Source organism: Numida meleagris, chromosome 1, assembly GCF_002078875.1.
Source record: "Numida meleagris isolate 19003 breed g44 Domestic line chromosome 1, NumMel1.0, whole genome shotgun sequence".
In the NCBI taxonomy this organism is placed as follows: Eukaryota; Metazoa; Chordata; class Aves; order Galliformes; family Numididae; genus Numida; species Numida meleagris.
In genome coordinates this window covers 118471177-118491692 of record NC_034409.1, presented here as the reverse complement: position 1 = coordinate 118491692, position 20516 = coordinate 118471177, and the positions used below count along the sequence as shown (strand labels likewise).

Here is a 20516-nt window from a genome sequence, read left to right as displayed (position 1 = left end):
GATCACTACAAAGCTGGAGTTATTTTATCTAAGCAGATGAAATACCATTAACTGTAAGAATTGGTATCCTGTTTTCGCTTGAGATACCCTGAATCTACTACCACCTCCCACAACTCAGAAAGGTTACCCTTAGACTGTACTTTACAGATGCTAAGATGCTTTGGTCTGGTGTGCCTCTTCCAATGTCATTAGTCAGAGCAGATAAGAATTTATGGCCTGTTTTTATAAGAAACATTAAAGAATATAAGATTTATTAAAATCTAAATTTATAACTATGAAATAAATGCCTTTAAATGTGCCAATTTACTTACAACTTTTGGATAGCCCAAATTCTAGAAAATGTAATTACAAAAGATCACTGAAAACAAAATTAAGACATGGAAGAGTATTATGTCAGATAACTGGACTGAGGAATATGATTCCCTCACCATATGACCCTCAGTTTGGGTAAACTTTCAGGTCAATCCTCAAAAATGAGGTCATGAAGGTCTCTAATATTTCCGTAGACAGAAAGAGTATTTTCTTTTCATCTCCTTTAGCTAGCTACATTCAATGATTTATTTCCTTAAAAGCAGAAAAGGAGACTTGAAAATGAGAACTTTATTTGTGTGTTAGACACAGAAGAGACTTATTAGTTCTAGAGTCTTGAAGGTCATGGTGAACAAAGCAACTCAGTTTAATTCATTATCTATCTTCTCTCTTCAGAAAGTCCATTTTCAAAGGACAAGTTTTTATTTTTCCCGTTTACTTGAGTTTCCTTTAGCTTTACAGCATGATTCAGATCATTTTGTCACAACACAAACAAGAATGAAATGCTGCTACTGTGGATTTAATTACATGCTATTCAGTTTTCTAAAAAAAAAAAAAAAGTAAAAGAATGAGATACCATTTTCAATGACAGCGTTAAACGTACAGTTATATATATATATATATATATATAAGTATACCAAGAGTTGTTACATTCACTGTGCAAATAGGTAGCCTATAATACATATAAGCTAAACAGGAATTTCCAAAACCTCGTAAAAGAATGTTTTCTTCTTGGTAACATATACTAAAATTAGAAAGAAGCATATTCTGTTATTCACCTAAATAACAGCTTTTCTACAGTGCACATCATAAACTAAAGCAGTAGATGTGCAACAAGTTTATAATAGATTATTTTAAAGAGTGCTTTTTGCTTACTGATTCAAAACTCCATGTGTTTACATTACTACACTCTATCTGTAACCACAGAATTCTTCTGCTGATAAGATTACTCAACAAAAGACAGGCAAGACTAACCACATCTATCATGCAAGAAATTAGAGACAAAGAAGAAATCAGTCAAAGTTATCTTAACTGGCTTGTAAATGTGGGAAAAAAAAAAATAAGAAAATGTACCTTTAGAATACGAAGTCTGGTAAAGATGACCCTGGTGGAAAATTTACACTTCCTCTTACAAAATCCTATGTTGAACTCCAGCTTCCTCTTTGAGATACTTAACAAATCCAAAATACTTCTTTATGGGAAGTGTTAACCTTTTGGCGAACAAGATGGTTTTTTGTCTATACGCTAGCAAGCATCATCTTTTTTGTTAGCATTAATGTTTCAGAGTGGTATGCTACTTGAGGAAGCATATATTTGTCATCTAAGTCCTACTATTTTCTTGTTGTCCAGTCCTATTTCTTAGCCATCTTAAAGTCTTTAACTCTAGCTTGTGTTCAAAACGTACCAGGAGACTACTTTTCTAAAAAAAAAAAAAAAAAATCCTTTTTCTCTTCCAGATGGACATGAAACACCTCAGAGTTACAAAAACATTTGCTTTGCCCATGCCAAGCAGTTACTCACCTTCATATGAAGTTTGCTAAAAAAAGCCCAAGATTTACCACAAATCAGCAAGCTGATTTCACTCCCCAACATATAGGGCTGTGAGCATATTTTAGCTACCCTTCACCAAACCTCAGTGCACACAGCTGAGGTTATCAAGAAAGAGTAAATCTAAAATGCCTCCTTCCCTTTCCTTTTGTGCTTCCCCACTGGGATTCTTATCAGCCCAGAACAGAGCGTTTCTTTCAGTACATTTAGAGAACAGCCATGCAGAAAAGCTACAAGAGAAGGGGGCAGACTTCCTCCATAAACTCTTGGTGCAACAATTAAAGAGATGACTGCTGCCATTACAGAAAATCTATTACAGCAAAAGACAATTATTTACCAAGGGAGCACATGAGCATTGAAAGCAGCTTGGACAGAAGGTGGAAAGCTCATGAGAAGTACAGAAGTGTTAGGGATCTTCTATAGGGGAAAGCTACCCATCTGAAAGGTTTGAAAAGCAGCAGCAACTTGGTTTCAACAAGTGGGCCTTTCCTGCTTTACAGTCTTTGTTTCACCAACCTATACACACTTGTTAGCATTCACACAGTTTAGCACTCAACTCACCGTAACTTCTGCAGACATGGTACAGCACAAATCACACCTTCATACTACACTGCATCATGGACAAATCTATTTTAAAAGTGCCCATTTTATCTTCAAAAGCCTGCAGAAGACAGCTGCCAACACTATTCATTGCAGTAAAAATTTATTCCTTGCACTACTCAGCTATCCTTCTGCTAAATTTTGCGCAGTTACAGAATACAGCACTACATTTTATGTAATATCACATCTAGACATGTTTTTCAGTTTTAGAATAGTACAAGGACTTCACTGTCACAGGTCAAAATTCTCTTGGTTAAACTGTATAGAACTCCAGGATAACTTGAATTCAGCATACTTATTCTAAAACAATGTGCAGTTTAAACCTACCTGTGTTCAATACCTCCCTTCTTTAACTTCACAGTGTATTAATTGACAAGTAATAACCCATCATCTTAGAAAAGTCAGTTTAACATTTTCTTTCTGCTGGGATAAAAGTTATCAGGCCTCACCTTTAGCTGTGGTTCTCCCCATGGCAACACTTGTGTGATCTTCCCTCTCCCAATAAAAAGGCTGAAGTTGAAAGACCAGTTAATTCTTTCTTTCAGTACAACAGTTTCCTGTGGAGTAATAACACAACAAGTTAGGGAGGGGTTGTTAGAGTTTGGGTCTTCTTGCTTTGGAAAGGAGGATTTTGTGCATGTGTGTTGTTTTACAATTATCTTGCTGGTTTAAGGTTGCAAACATTTAACAAGCTATTTGTTGAAGCACAGCATGTAAACAAGGGATGCGTCAAAGCAGCAAGGGTACATAAGAACCCAAACTTTTATTTCATTGATTTAGGTGATTTGTTGTGTAATGATTTGCATTTGCTGTGAGTTTCTAATACAAAGGAAGACATAAAACATTCTTTTTTTTTTTCTTGTTTTCCCCAACAAACATTACTGAAACATGGAAGAAGGACTTTTATGCATCACCCACTTACGTGCAGTTTAACAACCACCACTTTAAACATCCCTGGATAAAACACTCTTTTCGAACTACAGGGGAAGGAGGAACAAAACATGGATGGAAGAAATCTACACAATGGCACAACTGCTCACTGCAACTGCTCGCTGGCCATTACCACCTACAGCAGAGCTGGGAGAACCCATCAGGGGAAGCTGACTGCAGATAAAAGCAGTGATCCACACACTCTTGCAGTTTTTAGGAACTATAGGGAACAACTTAGTGAAACCATTTTAACACAGCAAAGACATTTGTGTGTGTTACTGTGATGTTCTACTCCAGCATCCAGTTTTGGGAATTGTGATTGCATTCAATTCAAGACAAACTCATTTGAAGCTTTTTATCCCTAAAGCAACAAAATTACTTGTCATTATTCAAATAATAGCACATAAAAATATGTAAGTTGATCTGAAAGTAATGCCTCCTATTTATTTCCGTGGAAACTACGACTGATACGAAGAGCGCAAAAATACTATTTGATAGAACAAATTCTCCACTACAAAACACTCTTTTTCAACAGTCACCACCATGAGCTATGCATTGTCACCACTGATGAACAAGAGCCTGCATGCTGCGCTCATAAAAATCTGCACCAGTGGAGGTGGGCCACTGTTGCCACTACTGAAACGCATCACCCACTACCTCACTGTGCTCACATCCACTGGTTGGTCTCTATCAACATTCAGCAAGCGTCAACAAATGTCAAAGGGTGCCATTTTTTCTGCACTGAGGAATTCAATTATACACCTGTGCTCCATATGTACTTCCATGTCAGACGCCATTTTGTCTCTGCTGCCATCTATCACACAGCAACAACACGTATCGGGACATTGGCGGGAAAGGTCAACCTCTGCTGCCATACCATCAGCATCTGCCTCTGATGTCATGGGCCAACATCATAAAACAGGAGGCATTACTTTTAGAGCAGACCTCATATATTCATATTTCTGAATTCCTTTCTTCGATCATTTCCTTTCAAGGAAATTCGAAGAGGTCAGAGTTTATATCATCAACAGTTCAAGATTTATTTTTTTTTATATTTAAGTAAGTTGGTACCTTTTCAAAGATGAATTTTTCCAGAGGTAACATTTTTAGAAGCCATACCTTGCCAATGTTATTAAAAACAAAACAAAACAAAAAAAACAATAGTTAAAAAGCAACTTATCTACCTGGAATTTCTTGAATCTTACACTCGCATACTGAATAAAGAATTACACTAATATTGCATATAATAAAGAGGCGCATCATACAGACAACTGTATTCCTGGAAATTGTGAAATTTTAGTGACATTTTGAGAAACTTGTACACTGTGGTAGACTGCATGATGAAAACTTTACACAGCGCAGGTCCTGTCGCTAAAAATAAATATGACTTTTGAAAGTCTAATGACTGAAGAACACGTTTCATATGTCGGCAATACACAAACGTGCTGGATATTTATTACAAAAACTCAAGGAACTGAGACTTGAAAGCAGTTATAAATAAAACCAAGCACCGACATCAAGTAAGCTGGTTTTGCTACACAATGGCACTCACAGCATAAGCGATCATCAGGATTAAGAACAGAAATCCTTTTAAGCCATCAAATAAATTTGAAATACTTGATGCTTTCGTAGACTCCCCCAAAAATTCAAAGCTTTTCCGCCGTGAGTAATAAATTGCGAAAGGTGATACGGAGTCAAAGTAACCGGTTTTACAGATTACTTTAAAACAGTGCATGGTTTTTATCTTTTTGTTCCAAGCACCAGATTGCACTTGGTGCAGTAATAAAGATTCCAACCCTGCAGTGATAGTCATCAAGTTTAGCACAACCGGAGTGTCTGTCAGGACATAAAAAGGATTCCAGCGTTTCATTAGCCCCTGCTCCAGCAGATAGGCGGTTTTACAGCGTGCCCACCGGCCTGTTAAAAATACAAGGCAACAGAAAGCTCTGAGAGCGTGGGCTGAACTAGGGGAATACAGAGTATTACCGTGTGGAAGAGGTGCTGCTTCAAACCCAATCACACCTACAGTATTTAACTTACAGTCTCTATTAATGTAATTGGTAGGTAGAGACACTGGTCACAGAAGACATTCAAGAACGGTGTTTCTGAGCCTCTAACAGCTGCTGAACAATAGCCAAAAGAAAACCAGCTACCTCCAAAACAGTAGGGTCAGTCTGAAAGAAAGGATAAGCTCCTTTGCAGGGGCAGGGTGAGGGACAGCCTGACACTACCTTGCATGACGATGCAGCCAGCAGTGAGCGGTCACCTCCTCTGCTGCCCAAGGTGGGCCTCAGCCCTCACCAGCGCAGCGGCATGGCGTGACAGGCTGGTGGTTGGACTAGACAGTCTTAGAGGGCTTTTCCAACTGCAATGATTCTATGAAAGCTGTGGATAAGAAATTAATCAAGTAGATTTAAGAAGCAGAAATTAAAAAAAAAAAAAAAGCACGAGCACTACATTCATCATAAAACATAGGGAAGAGGGAAGGTCTCCATATTCATCAACTGTATTACTTACACCATTTATTTCTCCATTCATCCTGTAAACTGAGTTTTACTTTTTCTCTGATTAGCTTCAATGCGTCAGCTACTTTAAAAAACCAAAGAAGCAAGCAAAAAAAAAAATAAAACCAAACCAACAAAAACAGGTAGAAAGCATCCATCTCCCTTTAATTCCTGACTGCAGTGTTTATGCTAATACCCGTGTCTCTCCCAGCAGCCAGCTCCCCCTGCGCCAGCCCTTTGTCAGTGGGACGCGCACTGTCAGACGAACCTCAGCCTCCACCCTCCGCGCGTCGCTGCTGCACAGCACTGGGGGTCAGCAAACAGGATGGAAAACATTTTTCTGTCTTACATCGCTCTTCCAATTTTGAAAGAATTACTCTAAGGACACACATTGCTGCACTTCAAAGAAGCTGGCGTTTTACAGAAGATCACAGAAATGGAGACCACATCTCCATTATCTTTCCAGGCATTCAAGCGAGCTGAATGTCCTGAAAAAAAAAAAAAAAAACCCCATGCATATTTAGGGCTTCCCAGCGCAGGTTTATCTTGACAGCACGCCTGCTCATAAAAACACACGGTGCAGGATTATGGAGATAAAGGGAACATTTGAAAGCAGCATGAGCGCCCAGCGGATTGCGGGTTTAGCATCACCAAATGCGTTACAGTTCTTGTGTCAGAGACTGTGCAGCTCGGCCCAGAGATAAGATGGCAGCAGGACCAGCCCTCCCAGCAGTGGGACAAGGGCAGCGCAGGGCTGCAGCTCCAGCTCCTCGCAGCGCACTGGGGTCCTTCGCAATTACTGTTTCTGAACCGGGAATATTTTGTTTCACCTACTCCTCTATTCACCTGTCATCTCTTAAACACAAGTACTGCTTTACACCATGTGCACAAGTCCCAGAGGTGCCGCAAAGAGGCAAATAAACAGAATAAGGCTACAAAGAGTACTGCTGTAACATCCGATACTTCCAAGTCTCCTCAAAGATTTCCTTCCAGGCAAGCTGCCCAGTGTGCAGCCTCACACACACTTCAAGACACGACAGCACATACCTCTGCATTTCTGCAACAGAAGCCGTCCATAAACGCCTTCAGGAGCACACATTGTGGCACCATTACAGAAAAAAAACATCTTGTAAAACAAAAGGAAAAACAACCTTACACTCGCACAAATGCGTTGTATGATTATAAAACACAAGTTCTGCAGCTGTAAATCAGTGACTTGGCATCGCACATTTCAGAGTTCAAAACAAAACCTAGAGATGAGGTTGCCTTTCATTTATGCACACGCATCTATAACCACTTGGTGTTCTGACAAGAAACTCGATCCAACTCAGAATCCACTTTCCTTCACATTCTCTGCAATAAGTAAATAAATAAAAAGTAAGAATCTTTCCAGGAAAGGAAATGAAACTTCCACATTTTCCTGTGGCAGAACTTCTAAGAAATGGAGCGATGAGAACCCTCTCCTAGCATTGCTCAGAGAGCCCGTCTTTCGGAAAAAATCACAGGCCTCCAAAAGGGCAAACGTTAGCCAGCCGCGTATATCATTAAGTCTGAATATTCCTTAAGCTGGTAAAGGAAGAGAGTAGGTAATTACTGCTTTACAAATGTCATTTTGCAGCAACACCAAGAAGAAATTTACTGCGCTTCAAAAATTCCCCCGGCAGTGCACCACTTGCTATTTATGAAGTGATCGCCATAACCAAACTTTTAAGCTGTCAGCAGTAAAATACTGTCTGTAAACGTTCCGTCCTCCTTGCAGGTAAGTTTATGATCTGCTTTAGGATGTGAGCAACTGTAATTATGCATTTCAAGATGACAAAATCATAAACTCTCGATCCATACGAGGTATATATTATTCGGCACAGAGCCAGGCACTGTACATTTTAAAAAGTGATATTAACAAGGTTTAGACCACAAATTTGTCCCCAGAATTCCTGAAACAAGAAATACATACCTATCAATGTGAGCAGCAGAAAAGTTAGGTCTCAGAAGTAAATAACATAGCTAGCATCAACTGAAAACAGAAACATCTCACATCATATACATTCAACATTTACTAATTTGACAGTAATATTAAAGTTAAGAGCCGCTCTATGGTTACCAATGGAAAATAAAAATACCTTCTCCCCTCTGCACGCCCCCATCCTGCTTTAAAAGTCAGACGATGTGGGGCTGTAAAAACCTGAAAAAGGAAATGGTATGTGTGAAGTCAGCAGTTCAGCACAGCAGCTGACTGCCCATTAACAGCTTCAAATATTCTTAAAACGCCCGTCTTCCCACATGAAAGGCCGTTCTAATGTTATATACAAATAAATCAAAAATATAGCCGTAGCTCTTACATTTCTATCTAAGTCAGACTGTCAGTTTTAATGGTTTGCTGGTGCATATTTGCAGTAGTACCAACATTTTGGTGGATTCAACTCACTAAAGCCTCTGTGCTGTTTCCGACTCCCTGGAGTACTGTTCCTGCAAACATTCATCATCATTCTTTGACCTGGCTTTGTTCAAATTCCTAACTCAAACTGCTTTTGTGGAGCAAACTCATTAAACGATGCATCAAAAAAACAAAAAACCACCAAGTATTTTGCATGACCAAGAGTGGCAAAGAGCTCAACGGCTGCATGAAATTCTCAGGACACCCAGACGCACCTCCCCTACCTCCAGCTCAGCCTGCCCTGAGGCAGCAGAGAGCTCTATTTGCTCTCTGAGGCACCAAGAACACCTTTAGCACCGCGCAAACACAGCAGGTAAAAGGAGAAAAGAAACTGCTATTGCAAACACAGTAAAAATACCCAGAGCCCAGGACAGATTGGGATGCCAGAGATCCCTGTGTCTTTCTGCACTCCTCTCTGACAGACAGAAAGCAATAGCAGCAGTTTTAAAAGAAGCAGTAGGAGAGTGAGTGTACACAGGAAGGCAAGAGGTGGAAAGACAAGCAGAGGGCTGCTAGAAAAGGGTCTTACAGCCTCGTAGATACCCCTGGTTTCTTCTCAGCTACATCGCTTCCAAATGCCATCTAGAGAGACCGTGGCAGCTCAGTGCAGATGGGACTGAAGAGCCCCCCACATGTATCGTGGAGCTGCAAATCAATCTCTGTGGTCCACATTTGTGCTCATCTGGCAGAGTAACTAGAGAAACAGTCACCTTTAGCTTGATGCAGAAATCCATAAAAGGTCACTCATCTCCCCGTCCCTGCTTAAGAACCCAAACAACACAGTGCCTCACCAGGAGGGTGTACCCACACTGCCTACCTTTTCAGAGTGGGTACAGGCACGAGAGATTCAGTCCTACAAGCACCACCAGGGACAGCGCAGTCCTTTTAATCTGAGCCCGGAAGGATGATAGCTACAGTAATAAGCTCCACTAAATTCATCTGCTCTGATACCCTTTCACATTCCTCCACGTACAAGACTCACTTTTATGAGCTGTTCTTTTCAAATGGGCTTTTAAAAGTGCCCCAGGAATTGCACTCCTTGCACTGAACCTTCCTCCCTTAATCTCCGGTAGATTCCATACAGTACATAAATAACGGCGCGTGCTTCATTCCATGTATGCACTCCATTAAAACAGCGCTACTCTCTTCTATGTTCTATAAACTTCATACGCTCCCTGAACTAATGCATGCTAAAGATGACCAAAGGCTCAACCTCAGCTTTGCCCAGTACAAAAAGGGATATCATATTACCTTGAGAAGACAACAAACTTGGATTCCCATCAAGGAAGTTCGTCCTTTTCATGAAAGGAACAGATTTCCTTGGTATCTTAAATAGAATTTGACCTGATTTGTGAAGCTGAAAGCATAGAATCAAAGGATTTAAACCAGAATATCTACCTTTAATGTAACATCTTACTTGTTGTTAGATGACAATGTACTGAATAGGAAACCGAGCAGAAAATACATCAGAAAAACAAAGGGGGAAAAAAAACAGTACAAAAACACTGCTCAGACTTGAGCTGCACACAACTTTATTGTAACAAATCTCAAAGAAAATGTACTTGGAGATTAGTCTGGACGTAAGATATCTAGGCATCATTTTCCCTGTGGAGCAGAAAGACTATGGCCTACTAGAACAAGTGGAAGCGCACTGAAGTTCTGTTAAAAGTTTTAGTTACTTGATAAAGACTTTGATATTAATGGCCCTGCAAATAATTCAGACAGGCAGGAAGAGAGCACCCAGAAGAACTGCAATAAGCACACACTCAGTGATGCACCAATTTGGATCAAAAACGATCAAATGCTACCCATTAAGCAGTCATCTGTGGATCAGTTTTGAACCCAGAGGGCTGATATGAGACATGTAAGTTATCATATCGAAGAAGAACTGCATTTCTTCATTCAAGTCTAAGATAATACTGGATTTGATACTCTGATTCTATGACATAGAAACTAAAGGTGTCCCTTTCAGTGGCAGCAATCCTGCCATAGCATAGGAGACAGCATGTCCTCTCCTCTACAAACAATCCTGTTGCGTGTACCCATGTCCCATATCCACTACATACAAGAGAAAGGATCTGAGCAAGCCTATCCACAAGAGATAAGAAGCCTTGTAAAGATAGTTCCTTGCTTGCTCAACAGTGTAAATGCAGCTCCTGACTTTCCTCCAGATTTATTTCTTAGAATCACTCATTCTTAAAATGGCCTGGGTTGGAAGGGACCTTAAAGCCTACCCAGTTCCAATCCCCTGCCATGGGTAGGGTTGCCAACCACTAGATTAGGCTGCCCAGGGCCCCATCCATCCTAGCCATCTCCTCACTGACCAAGCAGAAAGACTAACAGGGAAGAGATAGGAGCACCTCCAAGGGTCATCACCACTGCTCATGCCCTGGTTGCTGCTTGTAAACCTGCTGCAAATAATGGGGCAGCATGCCTGCTGCTGGCTGGGACACCTCAGGCAGCTGCCACAGGACAAGGCTGCAGCACCAGAACCTAGCAGCAGCAGGCACAATGTTCCTTGCCCATCTTGCAGGACAACAACCTGAAGAGACCGCAGAGATAAGACACAAGCTTAGGTCAGTGAAAGGAGCAAGCTGAGCTGGTCACTCACTGAGCTGTCTCTTGTTGCTCCACAGCAATGGCCTGCAAAGGGTGAGTCGGCAGGCAGCAGCATGCACACAAAAACAAACATTCATCAAATTGTATTGGAACATTAACAAACATTCAAGAGGATTCAAGTGGAGGTGTTCAAGAAACATTTAGATATAGCGTTGAGATACATAGTTTAGTGGGGTTATTGGTGGTAGGTGGATGGTTGGACTAGGTGATCTTGTAGGTCTTTTCCAACCTAGCTAATTCTATGATTCTATGATTCTATGATTCTGGGACTTCAAGTTACATAGAGCCAAATTGAAGTTAAAAGTATTTGCAAAAAATACCAAGACCATGACATGCAATGAAAACACCTGTAACATTCAAGCACAAATAACTTTAACATTTCTGTTGCTCTACTTTTGCAAACTGCCCTATTAAACCTTTACAACAACTTTACAGAGGATTTCCTGGCTCTTCCAACATGCCAGGAGTCTCAAGAGTCCTGGGCCACTAACGAGGCATGTCTTACATTTTGAAGAACACTGACAGCATCATCCTTTACATTTAAGATTTTAATCTTTGGAAGAAGCAATCAGCACTAAGACCACATGCCTAAGGCTACTTCTGTCAAATGGGAACAAACAGAACCTCACAATCGCAGCAGATGCAGAGGTCAATGAGTTGGTCAACAGCCTCCCTTGCGCAGACTTGCTGAAGCACTATCACCATCCCCACCTGTCATTTGTTTTATAGTTACACTTAGAAAATATGAAATTACACTGCAGTGTTTTCAAGGATTATGAGAACACATGCAAGAAGAACCGTGTGTTTCGTCCATCCCTGTTTGAGACAGCCCAACAAGCAAGACAGCCAGCTGCAGTGTCCTGAACAGCTGATGGCAATGGGCATTTTCCATCAGTGATGCCATTTAATATCAAGCAATAATTACTGAGGACTCCATTTCTTCAGCTTCCACTCCACCACATACAGACTGCAACAGTAAAGGAATTAAACACGGCTCAGTCGCAGCTTACAATCCAATTTGAATATTAAGAAAGCAAGAAGACAAAATTGCGAGAAAAGGAAATCCATGTGCAAAGGGCAGAAGTTGCTACCTACATTTGCTTCAGCCTTTTCCATGTTCTCTCAAGTAGAGTTGGCATTTTATACATACAACTTATAGGCAGATATTGGAACGAATGCATTCTCAGCACCGCAGATTTCACACTAGTGAAAACCAAATTACACTTGGTTGTGTAATGGATACCCTCTCCGATGCCTCCTCTGAACTCAAGTAGCCACTCCAGAAAGCAGTACCTCTCTCTGCCTTACCAGAGCAGTGTACTGCACACATAAGGGCAACAGCAGCATCTCTGCCAACAGAAGGAAAGAAAGCAGGCACCTGCACATTCAAAGTAGCATCACAGAGTCTGAGGAAATACCTTCTTGAAGACTGTCACCGCTTCTTTCTTGATCCTCCCTGCATGAAGATCGATACTTACCATAGGCCCAACTTTAAGAACGACCTCATTAGAGCTGCATTTATGTACCTACATGGCTTCTAACTGGTGAGAAAGGAGTGTATTACATGGAGTCAGACATGCATGTATTTCTTTGCAGAACCTGAACATTCCTATAAAACATTGAATACCAAGCAACCTGGCAGATACTACACAAACATTACTGCATTATTCACAGCAATGAGAGAACTAGAGCATCAACCCTGTCAGCTATGTCTCAAAGTCAGTGAACATTACTTGAATACTCAGAACCAAACCTGCTTACACTTAACAGCCCTACAAATCTAGAAACATCTAGATTTCATCTTCAACTTAATACACTTTCTTCTTGCATTACTGTGAAACTTCCCATAAATAAAGTACCAACCAAAGCATCTTTAACTCGTTTTCTTTTTCACATCAATTCAAGTGGCATCATCCTGAAGCAGCACTTAGGTTTTATTATGCCCTAAGGGAGAAAGCCAGCAGCAATTCCCTCGGACACTACCGTGCCCCCAAGCTGATGGCGAGAGGCAGCACGCCCACCTCCTGGTTATGACCTGATATTAACGTGCCGTCTTGCAGCACGGCCGCTGCTGGGTGTCCTCCTGCTGCCACCCTGCCACCTGCACGGGTGCTGCCACTGGGTCCGACACCAACTGTCACACACACTGCTTTTTTCTGCCACCTCCAAAGAGCAAGATGCAGCACGACAGCTTTAAACACCCAAAGCTTTAAGGCTGCTATTCTTTTAATGATTAAAAAAAAAAAAATCACACCCCAGCTTGCACTGAAGAGTTGTTCACAAGTCAGACCATCAAATCTACACGACACGGTTCTTTGAGCTGCAAGGGACGCTTGCAGGCCATCTAGTCCAACTCCGTTGCAATGAACAGGCTCAGCTACAGTCACATCAGGGTGCTCGCAACCCCGTTCAGCCTTAAGCGCTACTTAAAACATTCGCTAAAACACATGAAGAGTCCTTCTATCTCTTAAAGAGTACCTGCTTGTGTAAGATCTCGCTCGGACACCACTGTAACTCGGCAGTCCCGCAGCCGGTCCTCGTGGCCGCCCCCTCCGCGTTCCTCGCAGCTCAGCCGGCGTTCAGGCTCCCACCGGACTGAGGACCGCTTCCCAGGAGCCGCTCCCCCACGGCCGCCCACTCCCCGCTGTCAAACGCCGCCCGCCCCGGAGGCCGGGACACCGGGGACAGCCGCACCCGACCCCTGCCGCCGCCACCGCGACACGGAGGTGGCGGCTCCCGCTCGGCTCCCCGCCCCGCCGCTCCCGCCCCGCGGCCCTGCCCGCCGCCACTCACCGGGCCGGGGGCAGAGGCACCCCCGCCTCCCTCGAGCGGCTCCCGCCGCCGGCCGCTTCACGCCGCCGCCATGTTGCGGAGACACCGCGCATGCCCGCCCCGGGCCGGCCCGGCACCACCGCCCCCCTTCCGCCTGGCCTCGCCCCTACCTGCAGGGAGCTGGCTGCCGGAGGGTGCGGGTGGGTGGTTGCGGTCCCGGGTGTACTAATGGGGAAGGGAAGGGAAGAGAAAGGGAAAGGGAAGAAGGAAAGGAAATAAATCCAAATATATACCAAATAAAGCATCAAACCCTTCTGTATGGAAGTCGAATTCATCCAGCCAGTGCTTGTGTCCTGCAAGCATTGCACATTGCTACTGCACTTAAGGTAGTGCCCTTAAGTCAAGGGTTCTTCAGAAACAAGGAAAACGAGTCTTCACCATACATTTTAATGCTTAGTGCTTAGACAGTGTGACAGAAATGAGCAAATATATAACAACTATAAAATCATTAAGGTTGGAAAAGCCCTCTAAGACCATCTAGTCCAACCACCATCCCATCACACCATGCCCACTAACCACGTCCCTCAGTGCCACATCCACACAGTTCTTGAACACCTCCAGGACGGTGACTCCATCACCTCCCTGGGCAGCCTGTGCCACTGCCTCACCACTCTTTCTGAGAATAAATTTTTCCTAACATCCAACCTGAGCCTCCCCTGGCACAGCTTGAGGCCATTCCCTCTTATCCTATCACTGTAACACGGGAGAAGAGGCCGACCTCCACCTCACCACAACGTCCTTTCAGGCAGTTGTAGAGAGCGATAAGGTCTCCCCTGAGCCTCCTCTTCTCCAGGCTGAACAATCCCTGTTCCCTCAGCTGCTCCCCATAAGACTTGTGCTCCGGACCCTTCACAGCTTTGTTGTGCTTCTCTGGACACACTCCAGAGCCTCAATGTCTTTCTTGTAGTGAGTGGCTCAAAACGGAACACAACAATTGAGGTGCTGCCTCACCAGGCCTGAGTACAGAGATCACCTCCCTGTTCCTGCTGGCTGCGCTATTTCTGATATCAGCCAGGATGCCGCTGGCCTTCTTGGCCACCTGGGCACACCGCTGGCTGATAAACGGACATGAGAATAAATGTCTTCAAGATCACCCTCTGTTGCCAGTAAAAACAATAGAACAAAATAAAACTTTTAAAGCTCTCTTGTAATTTGGCAGCTAAAGGGATCCATAACACCTTCACCTACTAGTGGCAGTTGATGCAAAGCAAACAATTTTCCTACAGGATTATTAGAAAAAGGAGTAAGGAGTCCTGCCTGCTTCCATTTTCCAGCAGTGTTATGAGCTTGTTTGCTGGTGGTGCATCTGTCATCCTTCTTTTCCCTTTATGGGTGTTAAACTGAATTATTTGGTCATGAAAGCCAAGAAATATTTAAATTCTTATTATTCTTTATAGAGAGAGTTATGTACGTATATAGTATGTATGCATACGTGCATACGTGTTTTTATATATACACATATATTTATGCATTCATATGTATTTTTATATGTATATACATACATACATGTATGTGTGATTTTGCAGGTTTTTGCAGGGAGATTCCATCATTTTTAAAAGAAGAAATGACGCCAAAATAAAAATGTGTCATGAAGGTAGACTCCAATGAACCCCTACAACTATTCAATATGATGTCCCAGGAGGTTAAAACAGATGAAAAAATGCTTGAGAGCTGGCCGTTACTCAAAGAAACTGCATTAAGAGTGTGAGTGAACTATCTGTTCACACAAAGAAGATAAGGAGTGTAGTACAAGATTAGCCTAGCTGTCAGGAACAATTCCAGGAGCGCAGGCAGGAGGGAAGCAAGCAGAACGGAGAAGCTGGGTCAAGTAACTCTACAAAGCTACAACAGCTCAATTGTGAAGGTAACAAGCAATAGGACGAGAGGTGATGGCTTCAAGCTGCACGGGGAAGGTTCCGGTTGGATATTAGGAAATATTTCTTCTCAGAAAGAGTGGTGAGGCAGTGGCACAGGCCACCCAGGGAGGTGGTGGAGTCACCCTCCCTGGAGGTATTCAAGAACTGAATAGATGTGGCACTGAGGGACATGATTAGTGGGCATGGTGTGGTGGGGGATAGCAGGGTTTCCACACATTGGAAAAAAGGTATGAAAAAAGGAACGTGCCAATTCAGCACTGCTTGGCTGAGGCGGGTGGTAACACAGAGGAAATGGAGAAATGCTAGGTGTTCTGTGGGGAAAAAAAAAAAAACAGAAGTGCAATTATGTGCAAAAGAGGAGAGAACAGTCTGTAGTTATATGAGTCACAGACTGTACACAAGGTGACAATATCAAGGTGCCACAGTGAGGATGTCAAACCACATAAAAGGATGTGAAAACAGAATCAGAGACTCCACATAAAGCAGCTGTCTCTACACAGCTGTGGAGAAGCTCGGTAGCAGTGGTCTGATGGTCTGCAGAAATTATGTAGATCAGAAGAGAACAGAAAGGAGCAATTTGGATGAACAGATAACTATTAAGTATGCACTACAAGCAGATTCTTAAACCAACACTATACAATGGAGAGAAGAGGAGGTAAAAGGGAATATAGCACACACAGTTTTACAGGTACAGATACGAAGGTAAAACAAGTATTTAAGAGTGCTTCCCAAAGCAAAGTTTTTGAAGATGAATTTTATTGGTTGGCAACCCTGCCCACAGCAGGGGGCTGGGAACTGAATGTTGGTTGAAGTCCCTTCCAACCCAAGCCATTCTGTGATTCTATCCATTGGAAACTGTCTTCGTGGTTTCTGAGTCCTCCCTCCTTCAAGCTGTCACAGGATGGTTGCCCTTTGTAAACAGGTGTATTACAGATATTTGAAAGGTTGCACAGTTTTTCTAACTAAAGAAAGCCATCATTTAGACATAAATGGGTCTGGCTTCTCCTCCTGGTCATGTGAATTCAGCATAAATCATTGATAGCTTTTCTGAGAGGATGGTAACTTTTTGTTCTTTCCTAGGAGTGAAGTTTACCTTTTTCTGAACTGCTTCAGAAGTCTTTCAAGTGTGACAATGACACACTCTTTTAATAACATCTTTTTTCATTTTTTCTTTTCTGCTTGCATGTAGGAAATGCCATCACCTCCTTCACAATATTTAAATGGGGTAGATTAAGAACAGGAATAATTACAGATGACAAGTGTAAAGAACACTCACTGTGACTATAATAAGTAAAAAAATTCAAGCCTTCTAAAGCAGTTTAGATGTGTAGCTTAGGTGTTTAGATATGCATGTGGGAGCTGGTTACACTGAAAGAAAAGAAGCTGTGTTATTTTCATTTGCGTGGCTACAAACCTGAAAATAACTTTCCTGAGATGCAGAAAGCTTTCAGAAATAAATGAGAACAAGATCTTGGCTGTCATGCTTTTAGAAATCTTTTGCTGTATTAATTAGAATTTGCTTTGTAGGGGGATAAGAAGGTAGGAACTGATTTCAGATAAGATAGACTTAAGCTACAAGTAATCTTTTGCCAGCAAAAGGATACTGAGTAAATTTTCTCCAGCAAGGGAAAACAAATTTGCTTTCTTTGGTTACAGATTACATCAGGTGCTTGCTTCCCACACACTGACAAGCAGAAAGAAAAACAAACAAACAAACAAAAAAACAAAAAACACCCACTCCAAAAATCCTGGCGGTAAAAACCTGTAATAGATTAGTAGTACTGAAAAAGATAAAATTTAAGGTGATGAGGGGCTCTTTTTCTAATATCTCTCAGGTCCTCTGGAGCTTCAGGCTGCCTCTTGGTGAGATAAATGATATGTAGGGCAAGGCAGAAAATTGTTTTTTCTTCCCTAAGAATTTTCTGTATTTCAAGTAGTTTATCTTTCCTCATTGACACTGAAAAACTGTAGTAAAACAATTTCAGTACATGGAAATGGTTTTTTCACTGGTTCTAAATACACTCCTTGACCCTCTCTTTCTTTAATGTTTTTACAGAAATTACATTGTGTTTGAATTGAAACATTATGAATCTTTTGAGAAATAATATATCCACCCATCACTGGGGTTTCTGTGTTGTTTTTTTTTTGTTTGTTTGTTTGTTTGTTTGGATCTAGGAAAAGCAGCAATAGCATCCCTTTACTGAAGACAATTACACTGTACAAAGGTTTTTTTTAATCAGTCTGAAACACATGAATAAAATGGGAGAAGCCATCTTACTGAATGGATGTAAATATACGGTTTGAAACAAAGCAATGCACCAAGAAGCAAAACTTTTACATCTGGGCAATAGTACTCCAGATCAGTGGTTTGTGTTAGGGAGCCAAACACAAATGTCACAGTACACATCCTAACTTACCAGTCCCTATGCATCAACATTTCTTCTCAGAAAGAGTGGTGGGGCACTGGCACAGGCTGCCCAGGGAGGTGATGGAGTAACCATCCCTGGAAGTGTTGGAGAACTGTGTGGATGTGGCACTGAGGGACATGGTTAGTGGGCGTGGTGTGATGGGTTGGTGGTTGGACAAGATGATGTTACCGGTCTTTTCCAACCTTAATGATTTGATGATTTTAATCAATATTTTAGTAATGCACTTGACCCAAATTCAGATTTATGAATGCTTTCTGTAGGAATACACCTCAAACTGCTTCTCTGGCAGGCATTCGTGCTGAATCGCTGTGTGTTTCAATTAGTACATCAAGATCCAAAGATTTAGCTGCTAGTAACACCAGCAAAGCTTGGTTTAAACCGCATGCAGCTTGGTGTGATGTGCAAGACCACATATGTTCTGAGATGCTGCTGCAGGCACAGATTCTAAGACAAATGCCACACTTTGTGTGAACAGCACTTATTGCCATGTCAGTGCAATGAAACTTGAGATGCTAAAGTGGTCCATCCTGTGTGGTACTGCCATCAAGTCAGAGATCTGTCAGTATCGTGTTTTGCAGTGATGACAGAGGCAACTTGCTAGTGGCTCAGAAAAACAAGTGCCTTCTGCTTCCCTAAAAGGCTGTTCTTTGTTAACAGAATAGCTTGTGTTGAACTTGGAAGGTGATGTTTCATGTCTGCAGCGTCTCAATCATTTATTTATTCCCATCCTGCACCCATCCAGCTTTCCCAGAAATAGACGTGTGCCCAGCATGGCAGTGTGTGTGGCAGTGCCAGGCACAGCTCCCTGCCAACAGCCAGTCGCTTTTCCCAGAGCAACTGCTAGCATAGGTAATACACAACCTCAGATCAGTAATACCTAAAGGAAATGGGTTTTTCTTTTCACAGAATCACATAATCACTAAGGTTGGAAAAAAACTGTAAGATCACCTAGTCCAACCACCATCCCATCACACCATCCCCACTAACCATGTCCCTCACTGCCACATCCACACGGTTCTTGAACACCTCCAGGGACAGTGACTCCACCACCTCCCTGGGCAGCCTGGGCCACTGCCTCACTGCTCTCTCTGAGAAGAAATTTTTCCCGATAGCCAACCAGTGTCAAAAAGTTGCTGTTAGTTACTTTGAAGAAATGTTTAGTTTGTTAGCACATAAGAAATGAAACTACTGCAGTGGAAGTATTTCTTACAAAAACAACAGTAATTTCCTTCTCTATTCTTGTACAGATATCACTTTATCTTCAATTTTCTTCTTTCTGGCTGAAGAATATCAAGTACTGATTTTAACTATTTTAACTAGCTTTCAATTTTCACAAGATTTTTCCTGGAACCAAATAACTACTTTTATAAAACAGATAATGTAAATTTTCTTTGTTAAGAGAATAACAGTGAAGCTGAGTTGTGAAGGAGGATAGAAAGAGTAAAAAATGGTTAGATTAACCCTACAGAGTTTTGTTCTTCCTCAGGTAGTGAAGAGGATTGAAGTGTTGAAGGAAGAGGTGTTGAAAACAGTAGGATGAAGCAAAGGACAAGTCCTTGGGGCTACACTTAGAGGGTTTTGAAAGAAATGGCTAAACTGCTAAAATAATGTGCATTTACTCTAAGGCAAAGCAAAGAGATAATTCTCAGAAACTTCTTAGCAAGTTTCTCTGCCTCAGGTATTTTCTTAAAACATTCACCTACAAAGGATCAAATATGGTCCCTAAGTGTTCCCTAAGGCAAATTCTATAACAGTTTGGAAATACCTACGTAAAAGAATCATTATCAAATATGCATCAAAACCAACACTAACAATATACAATCACTATAAAAATCAGGAGTATATTCTCCGTTCTGGTTAGTTTTATTCTCTCCATCTCAAAACAGTGCAAAGTAAATTATTTGAAAAACAGGTAGTGAAACATATTAGAAATTCTTTATGGACCTTTACACAAGGCAAGACCATATACATGGGACTGTTTAATGTAGAGACAAGTGAGGAGCAACATGTAAATACCAAAAAAAAAAAAAAAAAAAAACAACAACAACAAAGAAACACAGAGAAAGTAAATTAATGTTGGCTTTTATTCTAAACATGAACCATGCACTGAACTTGAATAGCAGGAAATTTGAGGAGTTAAAATAGAATCATTCTTGAAACCCCTTACCTCAATATACCATTGCTATCAAGAGTTAGGAGGATGTCACAAAGGAATAGGCCTGAGCATATTACACTGATAATAATAGAGATAATTTTAAATAGGGAGCATCCCTCCAGGTTTTTCTTTTGAAGCTGACAGCAGCTAAAGGGAAGAAGGAAAATTCTTTTTATTTGCCTACAACAATTGCTTGTACTTTTTTTAACAATCATTTGGGTTATCATTGTCAGAGAAAAGTCATGGGTCTGCATCAACCTCTGATCTCATAAAGCACAA

General features: G+C 41.7%; 1 protein-coding gene across 10 annotated transcripts in view; it reads right to left on the bottom strand.

The window, feature by feature from the left end:
- The window catches only part of SCML2 (sex comb on midleg like 2 (Drosophila)), a 69488-nt gene extending 55507 nt beyond the window's left edge, over positions 1-13981 (bottom strand). For 2 of the 10 annotated variants that reach the window (XM_021409537.1, XM_021409546.1), the window contains exons 1-2: positions 13738-13981; positions 2907-3014 (exon numbers count right to left, since the gene is read on the bottom strand). In XM_021409537.1, coding sequence (XP_021265212.1) covers positions 2907-2928 — 22 coding nt within the window. In that variant the 5' untranslated portion in view covers positions 2929-3014; positions 13738-13981. Of the gene's footprint in view, positions 1-2906; positions 3015-5618; positions 5770-13422; positions 13591-13737 lie in introns of those variants that run through there. The other 8 variants (XM_021409478.1, XM_021409514.1, XM_021409504.1 and 5 more) reach the window with 7 other exon arrangements.